The following is a 25,478-nucleotide window of genomic DNA, read 5'->3' as shown; positions in this document are numbered from 1 at the left end:
TTTAAATCGCCGCTTCATTTCCCTTTGTCATCCTGCCTCATCTACATGGCTCCATCAACGGAGCCATGTAGTCTAGACACACCCATAGGGTCTGAGTTTTGTGGGTGGGGAATGAGCAAACCCTACAAAGGAAACCTGGATGATTGCCATGGAGATAGAAAGAGGTTCCCATGTGGTGGTCCCTCCTCTGGTAAGGGAGGGAGAACACAGGGGAAGAAAAACTATTCAGCTGGAGAAAGGGGCAGGGTGGGGGGAGAGGAAGGTGTGTGACCAAGTGTTATGTAAGAAAGCCTGAGTCACTCTGTTCACAGCAGCTCCCATTAGGCAAAGCAGATTGGAGCTGGCTAAGCAGCGCTGTGCTGAATTTGTGGGTATGGTAGGGCAGGGCAGAAAGGCTAAGTGAGTCATTAGCCAGAGCCCACAAATAGGCACAAGAAGAAAGTAAAAAGGGGCAGGTGAAGTCAGCACCAAGAGGGGATAGAGATTAACAAGCAAAGGAGCCATGCATGTTAGAAATGTGGTGGGCTCAATTATAAATAAACTGCACAAGGTGTTGGAACAGCACAAAGATCTCTTTGTAGTTTGTCAACTGAGTCAGAAGCTGGACCAAGGAGGCCCTGTTATAGGCCCTTGATGATTTACCTGTTTGTTTATTTCACTCCTAATAGTTTGGGGAAGATATAAAGTTGGATATCTTTAAGAGACAACCAGAAGATATATTTTGCACCGATTTATGTAGAGTAGTGAGATTTCTGCTTCTGTCCTTTCATTCTTTGTCTAAATTAGCTCTCATTTTCTGACATTCTCACCTGTTTCTTGTGGTGATGGAGAAACATTTTATTTTCAAATTGTTGAGCTAAAAATTAACTGGACAAGAGCAACTGGTAAAAAAAGATTGGCTCCCACTGATTTCAAAAGAGACTTCTCTCATGCTTAAACTGAAATATGTGTTTAACTGGATGTAGGGCAGCACACACAGCTTCCTGCAAGATCCAAGACCAAAGTCAACAGCAAAGAGAATTTTTGTATTGCTTCTAGAAATACAAATCTGGGACTTCACCATACCATTCAACTAGCTACCTGAAATTGGAGAGATACTATTTTAATCTTGACTAGCATTCAGGCTTGCACCAGCCATATTCCTGTTCCTCCTCTTCATAGAAATACATCTAATCTACTCCCACCACAGCTGTAACAAAAGCATTGCCTTCCACTGAAATTTGTTTAGGTATTTAGCCACAGTAATCACCAAGTTCATGCTCATTTTTTCAAATGAGCCTGTGGTAATTTTCTTCTAAGGCATCTTCATACCAGGTGACTGAGCTGCATGCCAGAATTTGGTCCCATCAATACTGGTAACACACAGCACATTTAATTACTTGGTGCCATTCATGAGCAGGTTTGTTCTTTCAGCCTCTGTACGTAGGAGTCAAAACCAACATATGTAAAAGATCATAATGCTTCTCTGAGTAAACTATCTTCTTACTAGCTGATGTTTGTCAAATCTATGGAGACATTTATGGCAACAATGTCAGACATCTGACACCAATTTACAAGCCATATATTTGATGTACTCAAATTGATTGCAGAATGTCCTTAGAGAACCTTCTATTCAGAAAGGCAGTGGCAATATTGGGCCAGGTCAGGGCCGAACATTCCTTCAAATAGGACCATCGCTGTAAATTATGCAGCTCAGTATCGAGGGCTTAACACAAAATACAATTACATCTCAATCACCTTGTGGTCTCAAAATGTTGATGTCCTAGTGCTACAAGGTAACAATTCTGGAGAGCAAAGGCCACTATTCCAAAAATCAATGAAAACATACTAATATTTTCCAGCCATCATCACCCTAACTATGAACTTGTGACATATGTAAAAAACATGACTTTAAGAATGCTGCCTAGGTTAGGGATGTTAAATTTTAGATTAGTTGATAAGGGCGCCTCTGCCTTTGAAGTGTAGAAGCAGCCCCGGGGCTGTTGCTAACATTTCAAAGGCGAAAGTGCTGTGGAGAGCACGGGGCCAGCAGGGCAGTCCCCCACTGGCCCCGTGCTTCCTGCAGCAGTACTGCATGGAGCTGGGGTTATCCTGGGTTCCACACATCGCTGCCGCTTTTAAATGCTGTGTGCAGCCTGGGGACTCTCCAAGCTTGCCTCGAGCTACATGCGGTGTTTCAAAGTGTCAGCGCTGCGTGGAACCTGGGATCTGGCCCCGGGCTCCATGCGGTGCTGCTGCTTTGAGGCATCCCCTTGCTACCTCTTTCTGATAGATACAGCAAGGGAGGGGGAACAACTAGTCGACTACTGTGTTGACTATCCAATATGCATATGCTTATCAGATAGTTGACTAGTCGTTCACATCCCTAGTCTAGGTCATGCCTATCATGGACCCCTACTCAACTGTCATCAACATCAGGAATCGGATAGTCGTAAATGTGTACAAGCCACCATCAACAGAAAGACCATGTCCAGTATTACTAAGTCATCCTATCATCCATGTCAGCTATTTTAATAGCCACTAGAATAAATGGGACTATAGAAGAATGACTATACTGGAGAACAGTGGACATCCTAGACTTTCACCACAGACCAACAGCACCACTATGATACCAAAGATTGTGGCATGGTCAGGTTGGCTTGGAAGAAGTGCTATACTCCAGTACTTCGTTTTGTATTGGACAACATAAGCAACCACCCAATACCATCTTGAGGTCTATTCTTTCCCAATAGTCAACATTGCCCAGTTGTGATTTGCACAGGCCTACACGTTCCACTCATTCAATTAGTGCTGGAATCTAGTCTGCTGACTGGTCCTGCTATATGGTTATCATAGAGAGCTTGATATATCTGGCTCATTGCCACTGCTTTAGAGGCCTACTAGTATCAGCTGACAAACCGAGCATTGCAATGGACTTCAAAAAAAGCATTCACTCCTTGCTGGAAAGAAGAGAGCAAGGCACTCTTCTGGCAATATCATGCCAACAAAAAGCTCCAAAACTGCAATGGCTTTGAGACTTGAACTCAGCAAGAAGAATATGGTGGTGTGAAATGGATGGCACCTAACTTCATAATGTCAAGTCACAAAACCTAGAACTTCCTTAGTATTTTAGGCACTGCGGCTCCAGCAACCTACAAGTCTAAATGCAGATGATATCCCTACACAGTTAACTGCCATCTCCCATATACTGATGGATAAAAACACAAGGCAGCAAGTCCACGAACAGCTTTGCACTAAGCCATTTTTTCCACCCTTTCTGTCCCCTAGACCAGTGGTTTTCAAAGTACGGGTCATGACCCAGTACTGGGTTGCAGAATATCAGACACTGGGTAACCTTGCTATGGGATGACCAGGTGACAAGCGGGGTGCTAAGGCAGGCTTCCTGCCTGTCCTGGCACAGCAGACCATGCTGCATCCCATAAGTGGCCAGTAGCAGGTCTCGTTCCTAGGTGGGGAGACCATAGGCTCTGTGTGCTACTCCCCACCACAAGCACTGGTGCTGCACTCCCACTGGTCATTTCCTGGCCAATGGGAGCTAGGAGGGCAGTGCATGGAAGTGAGAATAGTGTGCAGAGCCACTTGTGCATATAAACCTACTGCTGGCCACTTCCAAGGCACAGCACAGTCCTGGGTGCCAGGACAGATACGAAACCTGCCCTACAACCCCCGCTACATTGCTGTCAGAGGTAAGTCTGTGCCCCAATCCTCTGCCCTGGCCCTGAGGCCCTCCCCAGCCAGAGTCCCTTCTATGCCCCAAACCCCTCATTCTGGACCCATCCCAGAATCTACACTCTAGTCAAAAGCTATAATTATGTTGGGCCATGGGCATTAAATTTTTTCTTCAGCTGGGTCACGAGAAAAAAAAAAAAGTTTGAAAACCACTGCCCTAAGTAGTAGATGAAGTTGACAAGAGTCTCTCCAACACTAAATCCAGGAAAGAGGGAGATAGAATATATCTAGAATTTCTGAGGAATCCTGGGTCAAAGACAAGAAGGCAGCTGATCGACTTCTTCAGCAACATCTACTCTTCTGGCCTAATACCAAGAGAGTGGAATATAGCCAAGGTCATAACCATTTTGAAGCCTAGAGAAGAGGACTCTAGTCCAAAAAGCTAACAGCTCATCTCCCTCTTTAGCAGTTGCTATAAAATGTTAGATCAGCTCCTGCTTCAAAGATTCCAGCCAATTCTGGAGCAACTGATCTCCAAAGAGCAGGTCGAATTTAAAACCAGTCACACCTGCTAAGACCAGCTGCTGGTCTTAGCCAGCTATGTAGAATCTGGCTACTAGCAAAAATTAAAAGTCAGTGGGATCATTTATTGATCTTTCTTTTCCATATATTACTGTGTGGTGCAAAGGTCTCCTGCTGAAGTTATCATTAGCTTTTTCATGCCAATCAAAATTCATACTCATCACTAAGATGCTGAGTGAAGGAAGATTCATTGTACATCTTAGTAAATCTGCCAGTAATCCACAGATTGAAATAGCTGTGGCACAGAGATAGAAAAGCATGGGCTCTAAAATGGATGCCTGTGGGAGGCCATTGTTCAATCACATTATCCCTTAAACTCATCTATATAGATGACATTGTGTCAGCATTTCAAGTGTCCTTTTTGGAGGCCACAGAAAAGGTCATGAACAATGGCCTCTGGACATTTGAGACTTATTTATAAGGTTGGAAACTGTAACCAAATGCTTTGAAAACACTTGTCTATGCCTTCCATTTGAATAACTACAAGGCTAAAGTGCTATTGAAAGTGAACTTCCGTGGTCTGCCTCTTTTGCATAACCAAAACACTACAGGCCAGCATATAGGACGCCAGCACACACTAGCTCAGATCATGGGCCTTTCTGATGTCCCAAACAGACCCTGTTGAAGATTCAATAATCCTGGGATTCTGCCTTCCCCATAGGCAGCCTGTGCTCAACAGCATTCAGACAATGCATGGAAAGGGTGGATAGCTCCTCCCCAAATAGAAAAATCGGACAAAATCCAAATTGCGACTGTAGTCAGGTACAAACACTTTTCACAACAGCCCTTTTCACTCTTACATTAGTGACATGGGGGGAAATCCATCTAGCTACCTCACAAATATTAGATTTGCTATTGAATCTCAATATTCAATTATAATCTCAGCCTGTTGCTTTTCAAATGCCATACAAAGAAGAAACAGAACAGACCATATACTAAGATAACCTGATCCACTACAAAAGTTTAGCCATCTCTGAAGTGGAATCGGGTCAGATCCCAGGCCTAATGGTCTGAGAAGGCCCCTACTCACCCCACTTCATCATGCATGTGGAGTATACTGCCAGAGCTGATCAGATCCATTTAACTCAGTAACCAATCAACATTACAAGCAGGAGGGAGAAAAATTGTTCTCCTTGGCCTCTGATGATAGGACAAGAAGCACTGGGGTTAAAATTTCAGCAAGGGAGATTTGGGTTGGACATTAGGAAAAAATTGCTCACTGTCAAGGTGGTTAAACACTGGAATAAGTTGCCTAGAGAGGTTGTGGAATCTACCTCACTGGAGATATTTAAGAGCCTATTGGATAGACGTCTATCAGCGATGATCTAGACAGTGCTTGGGCCTGCCTTGAGGGCAAGGGATTGGACTTGATGACCTCTTGATATCCCTTCCATTTCTAGTATTGTATGATTCTATGATAGTGATCCTTCATAGAAAGGTGCAAGGTGGTCACAGAAGCACCTCAAATAGTCCAACTGTCAGTTTAGATTTTACAGACAAAAGTCAATGGAACTACTCATAATACAATTCTGGTTGGCTTCCAGTCAGCCAACCATACAAAAATGTTTATTTCCGAAAGTGCAGCATCATCCTGATATAAAATGCTCTGCGAAGAAAGGTATATAAACAGGTAACTAGTTAACCAGCTACCAGCAAGTATCACCCTTCACTATTTGCTGGTAAGCATCACCTGTTATCTGCCTGCAGCCAGCCATAGGAGGTGGTCTGCCTTAGGATGTCCCTTCTTCATCCATTATATATGGATTTTCTGTCAGATCTTCAAGCCTCGTGGGACTGTCCATGAGAACCTTGCAAGGTGAGTGCCTCTCAGACTGCAGATGGGAGTAATAGCCATCAGGAAAAGATGGGGAGGATTAGGGAGAGTCAGTCTAGTGAAGTGCTGTATAAATTCTGTCATCAGGTATGGGGATAAATATGAAAAAGACAAATCAGCTGACTCTAAAAACCAGGCTCAGTAATTCATATGATATATGTGGGGGTCTAAGATTCTCTACAGCTCTTTATGAAAGTCAAAGACTGAACATTATGCTGACAAATCAGAATGAATAATCCATTTAAAATTAGAAGACTGTTCCACCTGCAGTATATTACGTGTGACTGTCAGGAAGTCTATCCGAAGGGTGGAGTGTCACAGGTGAGGAAAGATTGAGTCATGTAAAATAAGAATGTTTTCATAAAGGCTGCTGGGTAGCCTCTGTTTAAGATGACCAAGCCATGTCCTCTCAAAGTTTATGATCTTTTAACTTCAATATATTCTATTCCTCCCAGCTATCTTGCTTCACTACAAAACTGATGTTTTATTTGTTCAGCATGCACAAAATGAGAAAAAAAATCATTCTGCTGGTAAAGTGATATACTGTCTTGTCTTCTGCATGACTTGTCTAATGTGTGCAGCAACTGTCTTCATCACAAAATACTGGGTATTCTTGGAAACATTAGGTCAGGAGTGAAGAGTGCTCTTCTCAAGAGATTAAGATTATGTGATGGGGCATTGACTAGACTGGCCACAGCTTGAGCGCTGGGGGGAAGATCAGGTAGTTTAAGTATTCCCCTGAGTGAATGAGGAAGCCCAGTTGAGGAGGAACAAGCTGGGCTGAGTTTATATAGACAGGAAATTAGCAGAGGAGGGCTCGGAGAAGGAAGTTTTCAAGTTGGGAAACCAGGAACGTGGTGAGGGGAGCAACAAGGTTAGGAGGGGCTGAGGGAAAAGCCATAAGATAAAGAACAGAACTCACCTTGACTGCTGATTAGATGGTCAATGAGCTGGAACCCAGAGTAGACAACAAATCCAGCTTCCTGTACCAACCACTGGAGAAGTGGCACAAGCTGAACAGTGAATGGGAAGACTGCTTAAGCCTGTTTGTAAGAAGAGACTTTGATACCCTAAAAGGAAAGGGCTTGTAAGTTGGCCAAAGGGCTAAGCCATGAACAAAGAGCATCTAGCTTTACTGAGGACCAGGAAGAGATGGCAAGCTGTGCGGCGATAGGCGGAAAGATGGCATTGGACCCAGAATCTAGAAATATCAAGAGTAACCAGGAGGAGGCACATTATTGGTGAGCAGACCCCATGACAGTTCTCCACAACTAATTTTAAAAGCTCATGTGGAGAACAACTCCCATTGTGCCTTAAAGAGTAGTTCCCTTCCAACGTGACAAGCTTTATAAGAGTACAGTGTGATAATTCCTTGACCGGAAAAGACTCATGGTCCATCAGCTCCACCAAGCAGTTGACACAATTACTATAACAATGCCTCCTCCATATTTTGTACCTATCTTCTGCGCTGCAGTTATGTGACAGAGGACTCGGTCAAGCAGCTGGCCTACAAACAGCTTCCCCCGCCCCCCACTCTAGCAATGCCCCCAGACAATGGGCTGCAGGTTCTGATAATACAAAGGATGCCATCTTTGAAGCAGCTTCAGGATCTTGAATAAATTGTTGGCATTGCCTGGTTCTGCAGCACCAATTCCTGGCTGGTGGCCATCCTGTGCCCAGGAAGCACTATCATCACATGCTACTTGTGCCACTACTTCTAGCTAGGCCTAATGGACACCTTTCTATTGGCCCAGTTTTCAGAAAGGTACTTAAACACATGCTTACCTAACTGTATGCACATGAATGACTTGTATTCAGTCCTCATATTCCACAAGAGGTGTGGCAGGTCCAAATTATTATAAAGTACAAAGTAAAGCAAGTTCGAGAGTGAAATCTCAGTGTCACTGAAGTCAGTGGGAACTATTGACATTGACTTTAATGGAGTCAGGATTTTACGCTGTATCTTTCCAAACCTGGCCATTACTCTGCACACACATGGGATAATTAAAAAAAAAAAAAAAAAAAAAGCAGCATTGGGAGTTTGCTTCATTGGTTGTCAAGGCTTCAACAATCTGCCTATCCAAATCATTTCCATGCTACTGCTGACAAAATTGTAGTTGGAGCAGTCCTTATATGATTAACATTAATCCAAATAGTCTGGTAGCACTTTATAGAGTAACAAAAAATTTAGATGGTATCATGAGCTTTCGTGGGCACAGCCCACTTCTTCAGATGACCGGAGTATTGCATCTACATTTTTTGTTAGTCTGTACAGGTAAACTGAAAAAACAACAAGAAATAGTCTGGTAGCACTTTATAAACTAACTTGGCTACCCCCTAAAGCAATAAATCCAAATGTTGAAACTACATGTGGCTTTATATTTCCTGAATATGAGCAGCTTAATTTCTAGAAAGATAGTACCATAAGACATTCAAATCTGCACTTGAAAGGGAATCCTCTGAACTGGCATTCATGCTAAAATTCGACACTCTCCGCAGAGGAATTAACAAAGACTCCAACTATCTTACCCATTACAAAGATAGCTTCCCCAATTATCACCTCTAATACTATTAACTCACAGACATCTTCCTTTCCCCACCTCTAATATCATTAACTCACTGGCATTCACCTTCCTTCCCCCCTCCCCCCCCCCCCCACATCCCCCTTCTGTTCTGTAATGTGATTTGTCCTTTTCATGTGTGTTCATTTTTTTTTAAATTGTATCCTTTGGTATATATGGTTGTGACTATTTTCTTCCATTATTTGATCTGAGGAAGTGGGTCTGGCCCACGAAAGCTCATCATCTAATAAACCATCTTGTTAGTCTTTAAAGTGCTACATAGTCCTGTATTTTGTTTCAGCTACACCAGACTAACACGGCTACATTTCTATCACTATAACTTGGATATGACATTATTTCTTCTTAGATGTTTGTATTTTTAAAACAGACAATTTCATTATGCATATCTTTCAAGATGAAATGTTGTTAATGTTATTGTATTGTTCTTATGTACCAGTAAAACATTCTGATCATAAAGCAGTGGGGATTTTTTCTAGTTGTCTTTTTATTAATACCAGCAGATTTCACTGGTGATGTCCTGAGCACTTTAATTTGTTAAAATCATCATATTCCATTTTGGCTTTTGATTTTCAATAGGCTTCTATTTTGTGCCCTACTTATCTGTAATTATACCATTTTTACATATAAATTAAATATATATTTTCTGAATACAAGTAACGTGTATTTTCAAAAGTAGGAAGGTTAATTATATAGTATAATAGAATATTTAATGTGATAAAATTTACCTGTAATTCCAGCCCATAGTTTTCCCTGCAGAATTCTCTCAGCTTTGGACAAACATGTTCTCTTAGTGTATTTCTTTCTGCTACGGTATCTGTGATGGAAAAAAAAGAATATTAACAATATTTATATTAACTCAATCTTTTATTTAATATATGTCCTTATGAAGAAAAATAGAAACGTCTTGGGGCAAAAAGAGTGAAAATCTAACAGGGGGATTTCAATACCTAAACATTATGTTCCTAGATGTTATGTTATATTTAATGTAAATGTGTTATGTTATTTAATACATCTATCTTAATTAATATTTTAAGAATACACTTTTGTAAAACAGGACTGAACTGACCCTGTAAAGTCAGAAGTCATATATCAAAATCTCCAGAAAAAAGAGACAAACCTCACGTTAGGTATGTATAGCAGACTATTCATAGATAAATCAAGGTTTCTTTGCAGCGCAGCAAAAGAGTTAAATTCTATCTTTGTATCTTCTATTTTTGTAGTAAGCCAAAAGAGGAGAATTCCAATTAGTATACAAAATGCACCAATCTTCACACCCACATATGGCTTATAAGTCTGGGTATGCAGATCTCCAGAGGCATGTTTTCATAAAAAAAATTAGTAGATTACTTAGACTACATCTCTCTGGCATAGACATACTTGTGGTTCTCTTATCAGAGCTGATGCGCTAAAAATAGTGCAGTAGCTACAGTAGCGGAGGCAGCAAGTGCAACCCATGAAGTTCAGGCAGATTTGTACTCGGGACAGCCAGTACAGTGCCACCACTGCCCAGGCTACCGTGGCTACACTATTTTTAGCATCCTAAGTCAGATGAGAGCTATCAAGAGTATGCCTACATGAACTAGGAATCATACCCCTGGTATAGATTTAGCCTTACTATCAAAGAGCTCTTTGTCAGCCACCCACTGGGATTGCTAGGAGGGAAATCCAAGCCTTTGCTGATCTTTGTTCACAGTGTGTTCCATGCTTTTAGAACTGCTGCAGTGATTCTCTGGCACATGTTGAGTGCTCTCAGTCTGATCCTCTTCTAGGAAATGAGGGCTCTCAGCCCACTTACCATGGCCCTCCAGGACCAGCACTGACCCCGGGACACCCTGATTATTCATACTCCACCTCAGAGATTACAGTTTACCTCTCAGGGACACATAGCAGTTCTGAAGCAGTCAACACTTACATACACACACACTTTGCACACAGTCTTAAATGCCTTTATACCTCTTTTATACTTAATCAGGTAAAGCAGAGGCGTGCACACACAGTACAAAAGAACAGCCGTGTCTCTCTCCTCATCACTCCAGGTCACTCTGGGTGTGTCTAGACTACAGAGTTTTGTCGACAAAACTATACCTGCATCTACACTACCGCTGAGTTCTGTCGACTAACGTCGACAGAACTCAGCAGTTTTGTCGACACTGGTAAACCTCATTTTACGAGGCATAACACAGAGTTCTGTCGACAGAAGGTGTTATTGCATGTAGGGTTGTGTCTAGACTACAGGGTTTTGTCGACAAAGCAGCTTGCTTTGTCAACAGAACTGAATGTAGTCTAGACGCTCTGTCGACAGTATCTGTCGACAAAACTTCTGTTGACAAAACCCTGTCGTCTAGACGTACCCTCTGAGTTGGGGACCAAGTTCCTGGAATTGTGCAGTTTTTGGGGTGCGTCTGGGCTCAGGAAAATAGGCACTTTGAACTCCCATTTAAACCCTTTCTGGCCACCTGGGCTCTCTTGTTCTCCTTTTTTCCACTGCTCCTACCTTCCCTCCAGAGGAAACAGCAACACTGTTGAGATATTTAGAGTACTGTCATTAACCTTAGCTTTTTTAGCTTTCTGTGTTACACGTGCTTTACTCCTGGGAGCATTCTGCACCAAAATATTAAAAATTCTGCAACTTTTATTCCTCAAAATAACACTATATCATCACACCAGTTTCAATTATTTTGGTCATTTATTTCAAAACACCTGTCAGCAAGTATGTCTGTAAGAATACAGACACACAACATTTTCCCCAGCAGTGAAGTACTAAAGAAACTCCTATGATAAGCCAGTTCCTGTTTCTCTGCCCCTTTTCCCTCCACAGAGCCCAGCTGGGGATCCAGACACCCACAAATCCTCTCTCACATCACTTCCATGGGGTCCCCTCCGGGGGCCAGACATGCACCTCCTGCCCTCTCCCAGAGTCCCAGGATCCAGAGAAACAGCCTGATGTTCAGTCCTAGGCGTGCAGGGAGTTCCTGTGTATCACCACATCCTTCCCTTAGGTGCATGCTGGAAACTCCAACTCAATGGTGGACAACCTGTGGCCACCATTGGGGTTCTGTTTGTGGCTCACAAACCATATTCTTGACTGTTGCCCCTGTGATAGAAGCAGTGGGGGGAGGAGGGGGAAGATAGCACCCCGGAGATGGTGCTGGGGTGAACTGGCTTTCAAGCCGGCTCCCCCCAGCACTGGCTCTTGTCTCCCCATTGCTGCCTCTCAGAGAAGCAGCGGACGGGGGAGGGGGGGATGCATAGAGCATGGGGCAAGCAGGGACTGCTTGGGTCCCTGCTCACCCCCTGCTCTCTTTGTCAATTCTGCTTTTGAAATGTACAAGAGCACCGCAGAGTTCTTGTACATTTCAAAAGCAGAAGCACCCACACGGGGAACCGGGTGCGAGCAGGGACTGAGGCTTGCGCCGTTTCCCGCTGTGCCTCTGTCTCCCCTGCCTCCCGCAGAGATGGGCTCCTGCTCCCCACTCCTCTTGCTGCCTCTCACTGATAGATAAGGGGGCGGAAGGAAGTGACTAGTTGAGTCGACTATCCAATAAGCATTTGCTTTGTCACATAGTCGATTAGTTGCTTACATCTCTATTGCAAATATGTTTCATAGCCTCTCAATATTGTTACCCACCAGCTCTGTGATTCTTGGGGAACCAGAACATGGTCGCCTGTCAGCCTTGTGCTCTTGGGGAGTCAGGGAGTGGCATTCATGGAAAACCATCCCCCTCCCTCAGGCCTCTGCTAGAATCAAAGACAAAGCAAAGAAAAGGCCGGGGAAGACACACCTAAACTGCTTCAGACAAGGGTGATACAATTAAGGAAACACCCCAGCCTCATTTACATTAAAGATGGAACAGAGGGACATCTCATTAGCATACAGAATGGAGAGCAGCTCTTCCAAGGCAGGAATCGCAGTGAACTATGGGACACCGAAAGCAGAGAAGCACTGCCTGATGGGAAATCTCTACTCCAGATGCTAATGAACCTAGGCCTGCTCACACCCAAATTAGTCATTATCAGACCAATTCTAGTAACGATCCTATTGACATCTAAAATACTGAAACTGCCAAGTTGCATTGTGAGCTCGTTCAAGGAACATCACCCATAACCAGGGGTGATCAGTCTCTATTGTCTCTCCTCTTTCTCTTTGAACTATCCCTATAAAAACTCCTCTCCTTGCCCCAAGAAAACTGTTCTGATACCTGGACTTAAACTGCATCAGTTCCAGTGAGACTTCTTCATCTCCTGTCTGATCGTGCTGGGGGCTCTGTCCTGCTTTTCTCCTGCCCGCTGGACCCCCAGCTACCATCATCATCTGGGAACCCCAATCAGTGCAAGCTCCGTGAAGTGGTGAGGTCTCTCTCTCTCTCTCTTTCTCTCTCTCAACTATCTCTCTAAGCACAGCCTCCTGACCCTGCCCTGTGTAAACTGTTATATGGTTACCTAACGTTTGTAATCAGTTTCAATTTAGATTTAATATTGTAATTGTTAGATTTAATATTGTAACTGTTTGATATCTATTCACTACTCAGAAATAAATCACTTTCATTGTTAAGCTGGTTGCTTCTCTCTCTTTCTTTCTCTTTTTCTCACTCTTCCTTAAGGGGTGTTGTTTTGGCTTCCCCATTCGCTCTGCAGCAACGCTTCTTGTACCCAAGCAAAAGATCCATGTAGTGCCTAAAATCCTGTGGGGTTTGCTCATCGTGTGGTTTACCAGTGAATGACTGTGGTGTGAAAGTGGGGATAAGGGGTGCTGAACCTGGGGGCTTATGAGGATGGCAGCTTAAAGTGCTGTTTAATCCAGCCCACGGAGTCCAAAGGCACATGAGGGTGCAGTGTGGCATTGCTGTGAAACCCAGCCAGCTGAGTCCAGGGACATATTGAGGGGGTCAGCTTGTGAGTGCCGAGTACCCAGTCCTCTCAGACGTGCTCTGTTAGTGGGTGTGGGTGTCTGTTGCTAAGGTGGGAAGAACCCCATCCTGAGGAACCTAGTTCCTGCAGGAGAGTTCCAGTGGGAGGGGGAATTGGCAGCAGGGAGAATTCAGCTCCATATGAGAGCACAAATAAGCACCAACAGCACACTGATAGAATTGTTAACCTTCCCCCAGTCCCATCAGGGTAACCCTGATAAATGAGCATACCCCCAAGTATTGGGCAAATCTGGTAACAATATAATACTAAAAACATGTGGATTTGTGGATTAGATTTGTTATGGAATGATAACTACTCTGTGGGTCAGTAAAGGTTGGAGAAAAGCACAAAGTGATTTTGTCAGTTCAAGGTTATTACTGGAAATAAAATTCTGTTTGAGAATGACTAAGTCTGTGTACCACATAATTAAAAGTAAGAGAGTATTCATTTATGAAAGATAAGGTAGAGCTATGGCAGTTAGAGCAATATTTATATAACTGTTTTGACATTATGGAGCCATTTTAAAATTAACTTAATGTTCTTATGTTGTAAGCAATAGACATCCACACAAATACAAAAATATGCTTTGTTTACCAATGCCATAACCGACATATGAATGCTGACTCTGAGGTCCATTTTCACAATGGGGTTTGAGAGTGTGTGTTTAGGTCCATAATTTAATTAGTTAATAATCATACATCTTTGCTATGCAACTGTGAGCTATTACAGTTTATTCTAAACCAATGAATTCATTGGTTTGTTTTATTTATTACATTTACCTAATTTAATTTAAAATCTAATTTTATTTTATCATTACCAATGAACTGATTTTTCTTCCCCACTACTTTGGGAAAGAAAGAATATTTGAGGGAAGATGTCTTAAGAGTTCTCCAGTTTCCTAGCCCTCTCTTTACTCCTTCATTATCTCGTCACCATCAAAGGATCCAAGCTGCTTGGATGCTTCTATTGCCCACAATTTTCTTTCAAGCCTATGAAGTCTGCATCAAAGTGAAAAAGATGTGATTTGAACATTTTTAATATATAGCTACATATTAAAGTCAGGCTATTCTTAGTAACAGATTATTTCTGAATAAATATCTGGTGGAGAGAAAAATTAAGATATTCTACTGTAAATATCTTTTTCTGTTCATAATGAATTTATGGTTTCAGATCTTAAATTATGTTTAATATGTTAACAAGAGGAAGGAAGATTCAGTGGATAGGGGACTTCTGAGACACAGGCGCTGTTCCCTGTGTTATTGCAGACTTTCTGTGTGACTCCAGATGAGTCACTTAGTCTCACTGTGCCTCTGTTCCCCATCTGTGAAATGAGCATTATAGTAGCTCCCTGCCTTACGGCCATATTAGGAGGAAAAATACATTACAGATTAGGAGGTGCTGAAATACTACAGATAGAAACCTATTACAGAATGAAATACTGCCTACAATGGCATGTGACTCATTGGCAACTACCAGTGGCAAATATCTCCAATGGCTAGAGATGGGACACTAGATGGCAGAGTGCTCGGAGTTACTCAGATAATTTTTTTTTAGGTAACTGTCTGGTGAATCTGCCCATATCTCAAGGTCTAACTGATCACCATATTTGAGCTCAGAGAGGAATTGTCCGCTGTATTAGACTAGCAGGAACCCTGGGAGGTGGTGGTGGTGTTTCATCTTCCTTTATAGCATGGAGCATGTGTCACATGCATGTTTTAACTAATGTATATGGTGCAGTCCATGTACCTTGAAATCTGTAATATGAGGACTTCAGTAACTGAGCCAGAGGCTAGGGCTCTATTACAGGGTGAGGTTCTGGGGTCTGCAACACGCAGGAGGTCAGCCTACATGACCACAATGGAACTTTCTGACCTTAGATTATGAGTATATCAGAAATGTGTTTAATCCATCAAAATATTTTGTAAAATCTGTTTCTATATTTATATTCATTGAAATACTGAATCTCAAATTTGTCATTGATCTAAGATGAAATATTCCATGTCCTTTGCCATGAACTCAGATAATTTTGGTGTGAGATAGTCTACCAAAAAATTGGAATTCCCATCCTTAAGAAAACATTTAAATAATGGCTGGCCATCAACTATTATGTGACTATAAATACACACAGCTGTAGGATAAGCATGTCAGACATGTGGCCCAATCAAATTTTTTTTGCGGCCCACAACTACATGTTTATAAAGTATTTAAGTGTGGCCCGCCCGGTTACATTGTTTATAAAGTAGATATAGGGCCACGAGACCTTCCAAGAAAAAAAGCTGCACATATGCACAGGACGTAAACTGCTATTAAGTTGCACATAGGCAATGACACTGCAGCGCGTGATCTTGTACCAAGCCATACTTGCACGTGTGAGTAGGATAGGTATAGTTTCAGCCCCCCACTCTACGCCATCAGTACGCATGCTGCGCTTGGTGCCACGTTCATCAGTTTATGATTTTTGTTCATCGTGGATGGTTGTGCTTTTTCTGCTATAAAAAGTCCTTCGCAATGTCACTATCAAAACCGGAAAGTAGTAAATCAATAAAAAGGAAGATCAAAGATGAGCACAGTGTTTTCCAGGACAAATGGGAACTGTTATTTTTTTTGTCAACTGAAAGGCAAGATTATCTGCTTAATATGCAATCAAATTATCAGTGTTCCAAAAGAGTATAACATCAATCAGCATTATGAAACCCACTGAGAAAAGTACGATAAATTAGAAGGGAAATTACGGCAAGATAAGTTACTGGAATTAAAGACAGCGTTGAATAGACAGCAAAGTGTGTTTACAAAAATTAACAGAGACAGTGAAGCTGCAGTTAAAGCTAGTTATGTTTTGTCAGAATTAATAGCACGAAGTTCAAAACTTCAAAATTCACTGAAGGTGAATTTATAAAAGAGTGCATGGTGAAAACTGCTGAAATTTTATGTCCTGGAAATGTGAAAGCATTAAAAGATCTCTGTCACAGAACACAGTTGCAGAGAGGATAAATGAAATGGCAAGTGATTTAAGTGAGCAATTAAAAGAGAAATCATCAAGTTTTGAAGCGTTTTCAATTGCTCTCAACAAAAGAACAGATATTGGCAGTGTTGTGCACCTAGCTGTCTTTTTGTATGTTCGAAATTTTTGGAAAGGTTTTTGGGAACTATGAGAAGAAATCATTATTTTCCTTGAAATGAAAGGATAGGATACAGACTTAATCAATATTGATAACTGGGTACAAGATTTATCATTTTTAGTTGACATTACGAAACATCTGAGTGACCTGAATTTAAAACTTCAAGGGAAGTGCCAGATAGTGACTACTATGTATGGCAGTATAAAAGCTTTCATGACCAAACATTGTCTTTGGGAAATACAGTTTTAAAAAAAAGAAGATTTAACTTATTTCATTACATGCCAAGACCATAAAAGTGAACACCCCAGTTTGCATTTTGCGAATTATGCATCAAATACAGGCAGTCCCCGGGTTACGTACAAGATAGGGACTGTAGGTTTGTTCTTAAGTTGAATTTGTATGTAAGTCGGAACTGGTACATATTGTAGGGGAAACTCTAGCCAAACATTTTTTTTAGTTTTGGATAGCATAGGGAAAGGTTAACTCCCCTCTAATGTTTGTTTTGCTGTCTGTTCCCCTGTTCAGAAGATTTCACATCTATTTCTGTCCCTGTGACAAACTCAGGACTAAAGGAGTAACTCATCAAATACCAAACAGCTCTGCACCATGCTTTGAGCTAATAGCTTTATTTCCACACACCACCCAGGGTTCTAGGAGGAGGGTCCTTTTTTTGCTAACACAATGAGGCCAGCACTTTGTTTGTTTTGGTGGAGTCTTTGTTTGCCCAGGGAGCCCAGCATGTATAGGGGGAGGAGGGGCGGAGAGGCTGCTTTTGTCTGCTGTTCGGCAGCCTGTTGCTCAGGGGAGGGGGCAGCCTGTTGCTGGCAGGGGGGGAGGGGGGAGGCGTGCAGGATGCGAGGCCGCAGGGGGGGGGGGGGCAGCGGGCGTGGGGAGGCACTTTTCTTCTGCCCGGCAGCTCTGCGGGATCCCTGTCCCTCTGGCCAGCTGCTGCAGGCAGAGGCCAGTTGGAGCCGGCCGAAGAGGAGGAGGAGGTGGATTCTAGGACCCAGGTGAGCGAGCCCCGGGGACGCTGCTGCGCTCCGGGAGCCCGGCATGTATAGAGGGGAGGAGGGGCAGAGAGGCTGCTTTTGTCTGTTCGGCAGCCTGTTGCTCAGGGGAGGGGGCAGCCTGTTGCTGGCAGGGGGGTGGGGGGGGGCAGCAGGCATGGGGAGGCACTTTTCCTCTGCCCGGCAGCTCTGCGGGACCCCAGTCAGAGCCGGCCCAAGGAGAAGGAGGATCCTAGGACCCAGGTGAGCGAGCCCCGGGAATGCTGCTGCGCATGTGCGGGAGTTGCCTCACCCCGTTCGTATCTAGGGATCCGACGTAAGTCGGATCCACGTAAGTCGGGGACTGCCTGTATTGTACTGCTGCAACATGAAGTTGAGAAGAGATTCCAAGTTTTCAAATCATGTGAAGATAAGTCCTTCTTGTTTACAGCACCTTTTTCTTACGATTTTCAAAAGGCTTCAGAAAATATGCAAATGGAACTTATCGAAATTCAATGAGACTCTTAAAAAACAAATAGTGAAGTTGGCATTCTTGATTTTTACAGTAACGTGCCCAGGCATTTTGTTGAAGTATGTAAATTTGCATTAAAAAAATATTGTCAATGTTTGGTAGCACATACTTATGTGAACAGCTGTTTTCGCTTATAAAAGTCAACAAAACACCTGTAAGGTCAAGGTTAAGTGACGAACATTTATCAGCGGTAATTAGAGTAGTTTCAGCTCAAAATAGCAAACCAAATATTGAAAAACTGATATCACAAAAGCAGTTATCAGCTCTCTGGAAAGAATACTTGGGACTGAAATGCTGCAGGTTTTAATTTAAAATTTTCATGCTATTATATTTTATTCTTATGCTACTGTTGTATTTACTTCTCAATGCTGAATAATAAAAAATATGTGATTTAATATTTTGTTTTTATTTATTCCCAAATAAAATCACAAAATATATTTATATAAATGTCTTTTTTTGCAATCACATGAATAATTATATGTATACGCAAAATCTCAGACTTAAAAAGTATCTCAAACTTTCACAGAAGCCTGTTCTATTGGATTTACCACTGTCTGTGTGCTTTTATTTCAACAAAATAAGTTATGTATCATAAATAATTAAAAAGTACCTTAATTCAAAATTATTATATATGAGCAAATAATTTTACACATCAAATTATTGTATTAATTCAAACAAGACCTGAAAAAATATTATACAATATACCTAAAACATAATCTATAATAATAAATAATTACGAATTTCTGCTAGAAGTACATTTTCTTTGGTGGCCCTGAAATCTATCAGTTTTAGTTTGTGCAGCCCTCAGTAGGCTTCAAGTTTGATATGCCTTAGTAGAATCCAGTGTCTTCTCTGTAGACCATATATTTTGCTGGAAATTCAGAAGTCTTACACTTTACTTAATGGAGAATCCTGAACCAGATTGAAATGATCTTTTCCTGTTTTCCAAAATGTGATTCGTATTGCAAAATAGCATTGTCTCTTACAAGCAAGCAACTGGCTGTTGGCACCCGAGCTTTCAGAAAAAAATGGTTTTAATTGGCTAATGCTATCCACAGTTACTAAAATGACCAATGTCCCAGAAGACAAAAACATTGTCTATACTGAAAAGCCAGAATGAGGAACAAAGGTAAAGAACCACTGAAGGGCAAACATATGGTAAGAGTCATGATCATTTCTGGTCCAAAGTAGGGATGTGAACGACTAGTCGCTCCCCCACTGCCACCCCACTGCCTCTATCAGAAAGAGGCAGCAAGGGGGGAAAGGGATCGGGGTGCTTCAAAGTGGCAGCATTGTGTGGAGCCTGGGACCAGACCTTGAGCTTCATGCGGGGGTGGTTCAGGCAGTGCTACCGCTTTGAAACACCCCTTGCAGCCTGGGGCCAGCTGGCCTGGGCTGCACATGGCATTTCAAAGTGGCAGCGTGAAGTCCAGGGTCTGTTGCTTTGAAACTGCATGTGGCGTTCCAAAGCGGCAGCACTGTGTGGAACCTGACACCGGGCTCCATGTGGCGCTGCTGCTTTGAAACAACGCGAGGAGCACGGGGCGAGTTGGGGACTGCTCAAGTCCTCCACTGGCTCCATGCTCCCTGCAGCGCTTTCACCTTTGAAGTGTAGCAACACTTCAAAGATGGCGGCGCCCTTATTGACTAGTCAAATAGTCAATTAAAATTGCATGGACTATTCGATTAGCCAATTAATCTAAATTTAACATCCTTAGTTCGAGGAACAAAAATAGAATTTTGTCATCCTCACTTTTTTAAAAGTACAGCTCTGCCACCTTTAGTCAGGTTGTGTGATTCCAATAGCAATACTTCTGGAATTAAATACTAGTCAAATATAGCTAAGCACTGTCTAACTGGAATTCTATTCTAGTATTGGGACAAAGACCTTACATTTTTAACTCCTGTTTACAAAATCTTAATGAGAAAAGATAAAACATTTGTTTAACTGGAATTCTGTTCATTTTAACTCTTCTGATAGAATTGTGCTGTTCAGACTTGGAATAGAGACCCTTGTTGATTTTGTGATCACTGCATACCTGTCATTCCTGGATGGGTCCCGAGTGTTAGGTGCCATGTGAATGTAACAGTTGGAGATCCTGCAGCACTTGCAGATTGGAGGGGAACATTTTTGTGTTAGACTTTAAGTTTCTTAGACTGTTTTTTGTCAACAAAGCAGTGAAAGTGTTCACGCTGTAATGCGACATTTGCCTGGAAAAACACCCAGTTTTGGTGACAAAAAACTTCCACATCTGCAAGAAACTTTTGTCTTTTCCCCTCCCTTTATCCTCAACATGGAGCCAATGTAGATACTGCTGTTTGTTTTGTCAACAGAACTAGCTTCTGCCAGTATCCCACCACGACTGCCTTTATGGTTCTGCTCAGTGTTTTGATCTGTGCTGCCTTCTAGGCATGTACCCCTCTCCTTTCAAAGTTCTGGGAAGTATCTGGCAGCTGAGTGAGCTGCTATGTTGGGGAACAAACAGAGAACAAATCATTGCAATGCTTCTGTTTTGCCCTGCACTAGGAACACAGCAACAGGCAGACTACTGCTGCAGGGGGAGGGCTGGAGAGATTGCTGTGTTGCTTTGACATTTCCCTGCCACTCTGTCTTCCCACAACACTGCATTGTCGGATGCTTACCCACAGTGCTTTGCTCTGTTGACAGGGTGATAGCATTGCAGCCATGTAATGTTGACAATGGAAGGCAGAAAAACCAGTCAGATGGATTTCACTTTTGGCAACTTTTGCATGTCAGCAGTTTCATCGCTAAACCTTCCCAGTGTAGAGACAGCCTCAGACTTGGTTATTTTTATGATGCATCTGTCCAAAGCTAAAGACATAAGCATGTTCCACCTTAATGGTTAGGCTACTTATTCAAAAAACAACATAATCACAGTAGGAGCTCACCAATTCAGAAGTTTTTATACTTGTATTTATGAAAAAAATCAATAATTTTTCTTTTTATTACTTTATGAAGTTGTCTTTCTGGAATGGAATGGTACATAATTAAAATGGAGTAAAGTATTAGGATTAGGGATTTAAATTTCGATGATTTGATAAGGAGGGCGCTTGCTATTCCCCTGCACCTCTTCCTTTGAAACGTACAAGAGCCGCCCATGGCTCTTGCACATTTGAAAGGAAGAGGCGCAGTAGTCAGGACCAGCACGAGGAGGGTCTGCTTCAGTCCCCACTCGCACGGTTTTCTCACTGTGCCTCTGCCTCCCCTGCCCCGCAGCAGAGACGGTGCTGGAAGGAATTGACTTTTAAGCCAGCTCCCCCGAGCACCGGCTCCTACTCTGCCCCCCCCTTGCTGCCTCTCTCTGATAGAGGCAGCAGGAGAGGTGGGGGAAGAAGCGACTAGTCGAGTCACTACTTGATTACCTGATAAGAATATCAGATAGTTGACTAGTTATCTAGTTGCTTGCATCCCTAATTAGGATGAGTGACAGATAAACTGGCTTCATCAAATAAAATGTAATCTGATTCATACTGACAGAAAATCTGTGAGGTTGGCAAGTTCCTAAAAACTGGAATGTCACAAAAAGGCATATTTTAATTCTCAGTCTGATACTGATGAAGAGATTACTTAAATGACATTCTTCTGGATGCCAGAATAAAGTAATGACAGCAGCACTAGAATATTTTATCCTAACGTTGATCAGGTACTCTGAAATCCAAATGGTAGCTTTTGATTCTATGACAAACTGTAATCACAAAATTGTATTTGCAAAATTAAAGGATGAGAAGACTTTTTTTTAATTCAGGGCCGATACAGATATCAATCCAACAGAACAGTGTCCTTCATTAGATCCAGCCTCACTGAATGAACAGACTGCCCATGAGCAGCAACTCCTGCAGATCACTGCTTTCCTGAGTGCACACTTTGTATCATTACAAATACAGCTTGTACCTCCCTTAACCAGGACTCCCTGGTCCAGCAACATTCGTGGTCTGGCATGGACCACAGATGTTCCTGGCCACAGAGCCCAGGAAGAGGGAGGTCTGGCGGCAGGGCAGGAGCGCTGGAAGGAGTACCAGCAACTTAGCGGAGAATGGATGGCATGGTGGGGACTTCTGGCCTCAGCAATCGGGGAGCTCTAGCTTGGTCATGGCCCTGGACCTCCAGCCCCAGCCAGGGAGCTCTAGCCCCGTCCCTGGCTGTGGAGCTCCGGTCGTGTTCTGGCTCCAGCGGCTGGAGAACTCCAGCCCCAATAGCAGCCAGAGAGCTCCGACTCCAGCCGTGGAGCAAGGTGGCTGCGGCGCTCTGGCCTGCTTGTGAAGCAATGGCCGTGGTGCTCCAGCCACAGCAGCAGCAGGGCCAGGGAGAGCCCCAGGGGGCTGAGGCTGCAGAAAGGGCAGGTTGGAGCCCTAGCCCAGTGGCAGCACAACCACAAGGGGAGGGACCTTCCCTGGTCTGGCAAATCCCCTCATTCAGGACCAGTCAGGTCCCAAGAGTGCCGGAGCAGCGAGGTCCAACCTGTACCCTGCTTCATTCAGTCTGAACCAGAGCTCACTTGTAGTCAGTAGAAAGACTCCCATCGGCTTCAATGGGGCTGTGGATCAAGGTAGGATGTGCTTTACTTTGCAATGAATGAAGTAGCACTCCTGATGCTCATATTAGAAAATGCACATTGAATGATGCAGAATGCAAATAGAGCTCTGCCTTATTTGATCAGTAAATTTACAATGATGCAACTAAATTAGCTATGTACATATGTGGTTCATGTTCTTGCCAAAGCATAGATGGTCACAGTTCATGTAATGAATGATTTTTGAAGGCTCCTAGCTAAGTCAGATCACAGCCAGTTTTCATCAGAATGATCAAGTGTACTGCTTCTATGAGTGCTTTATTTCCCATGCCAAGTTTTAACTTTTGAAATCTAGCTATTTTGTTAGTACTTTTAATCTAGAAGATTTACCTGGCATTGCTTGGGTCCTTAACACAAATAAGTTTTGTTTTTCTTCATTTAAAGCATTGCTCTGAGGTGGGGCTGGCAATGAGGGGTTCAGGATGCAGGCTGCCCTGGGAAGAGAGGACAACCCCAGCCCTTCCTCACAGCAACAGTTTGGGGCCAGGTAAGAAGCAGCTCTCCATGGCTGTTGCAGCAGGCCCTCCTGGGGAGGGGTGTATGTCCCCCAGCTTCACGTCACACAAACACAGACAAACTCTCTGAAATGTGTATGTGACACCTGCCCCTTTCTCAACTCCTCCCCCTGCTGGCCCAATGGGTTATAGCTGTTCAGTCCCCATTTCTGGCCCTGTGGTGCTACCCCTGTGGTCATAATATTTGGTAGTCCTAGCTCTTACTGTTTAGGAAGAAAAAACTTACAACAACAAATAGTCTAGGAGCACCCTAAAGACTAACAAAACATGTCCATGGTATCATGAGCTTTCATGGATTCAACCCACTTCTTCAGATGACTGGAGTATTAGAAGTCCAGATCCAAGAATAAATAAAGGAGGAGGAGAGGAGGGTGGGAAAAAAAGACACACACACACACACAGTGAATAGATGGTTCAAGTAGTTACAAGACGCTGATAAGAACAATTAGCACAGCAGATGTCCCATTCATACTATTTGCATAAGAATTCAACTTGTAAATGAAGTTAAGTTCCAATCCTTCCCTGTGTATTTGGCTTGAAACAACATGGCGTCTTGGAGATCCATTAATGAGTGTCCAGGCAGACTAAAATGTTCACCAACAGGTTTCTGTGTGTTGCCTTTTTGAATATCTGATTTGTGTCCATTAATTCTTCCCCATAGAGACTGTCCAGTTTGGCCAATATACATGGCAGTGAGGCATTATTGACATTTGATGACATACTAATATTCCAGTCATCTGAAGAAGTGGATTGCGCTCACAAAAGCTCATGATACCATCTATGTGTTTTGTTAGTCTTTAAAGTGCTACTAGATTATTTGTTTTTTTTAAAGTTTTTCCTGTTATAGACTAACTCGGCTACCCCTCGGAAGCTGTTTAAGAAGAGTTCTTGAACAAATGAACTCACAGATGGACAGACAGATGCACAAACTCTCTCACATATATAGTAGATCAGATGAGTGTACATTTTAAATTCTTGGATTTGAAAATAAGTGAATCAAATTGGCTGTCTTGTCAAAACCATTCACCTTATAACTAATACCAAACACAGAAAAGTTCTGTCCAATTAAAGTTTCAGAAAAGGTACAAGCAAATGAAAATACGGAGTTAAAAAGGAAAATTGTAGGCAATCAATATTTTGCAGTCACTAAAGCTTCTTCCATAACTGTCTTGCCTAGCCAATTATACCCTGAGACATATCAGCAGCCCCACTGGCCCAAATTTGCCAATGAAGATGAGAACATTTGTAGGAGTCAATCTCACAAACTGCTTACTAATCCAAATGGGTCTGCAGAAGACTAGGGAAGTTAAATTTCATGTAATCAACTAATCGACTAGTTAATGGATTTTCCATTGACTAGTCGATAAGCAGGAGAACTGTAGTGGGGTTAGCTCCCGGGCCGAGGAGCCGCAGTGGGTTTAGGCCCCGGGAGGTAACCCTGCTGCAGCTCTGCCTTTTAATCCAGGTCTATCAGGGATGGTCTAGTCAGTATTGGGTCCTGCCATGAGGGCAGGGGACTGGACTCGATGACCTCTCGAGGTCCCTTCCAGTCCTAGTATTCTATGAAATGTATTAACAGCCTGCTTTTAAGCTGGCTCCCTCCAGCACTGGCTCCTGCCCCCCACCTTGCTGCCTCTATTAGAGGCAGCAAGGGGTGGGGGAACAACTTGTCATGGGGCTAGTTGACTATCCAATAATCTTTTGCCTATTGGATAGTCGACTAGTCACTTACATCCCTACAGCAGGCCTCTCTTCTTCCTATGCTCCCTGTGGCAGTCCTACTCCACAGACAAGTACAGAGAGGTGGTGGGGCTATGGCCCTGCCTCTTCTATAGCCTCTTTTTTCTATCTTCCTCCCTCATGTGATCAGGACTTGTGATCTGTTGAATGCTGGAAATACAGGTGCAGATTGAACCTGTCTAGTCTGGCAACATCTGTGGTCTGGCATGATTTTAGTTAGCCGATTGTTCACATATCATAAATATGGCCAAGCTTCCCGCATGCCCATAAAGTCTGTTTACAGCCACCAGTCCTGGCTCTCAGTGTACTGTGCTGTAATTAGCTTTAATTTACTCCTAATTTTCTTCCAAGGGCCCAGTAAGCCGTGGAAGTGTTGGTAATGTTGCTAGACAATATTGACCTCCTGTGGTTCAGCATAG

The 25,478-nt window shown here is 42.9% G+C and overlaps 1 protein-coding gene and 1 pseudogene across 1 annotated transcript in view; both read right to left on the bottom strand.

Moving 5' to 3' along the window:
• Nucleotides 1–25,478, bottom strand: part of NWD2 (NACHT and WD repeat domain containing 2) — a 132,929-nt gene that overhangs the window by 70,371 nt on the left and 37,080 nt on the right. The window contains exon 2 of the mRNA XM_075930602.2: nt 9,393–9,481. Within this exon, the coding sequence (XP_075786717.2) occupies nt 9,393–9,481 (89 nt within the window). The remainder of the gene's footprint in view (nt 1–9,392; nt 9,482–25,478) is intronic.
• On the bottom strand, nt 5,982–7,754 carry LOC142829498 (nucleolar complex protein 4 homolog pseudogene; annotated as a pseudogene).

This window comes from Pelodiscus sinensis, chromosome 4 (assembly GCF_052426305.1).
Source record: "Pelodiscus sinensis isolate ZL-2025 chromosome 4, ASM5242630v1, whole genome shotgun sequence".
In the NCBI taxonomy this organism is placed as follows: Eukaryota; Metazoa; Chordata; order Testudines; family Trionychidae; genus Pelodiscus; species Pelodiscus sinensis.
Note: the sequence above shows the minus strand (reverse complement) of the source record. Positions and strands in the feature narration are given on the sequence as shown.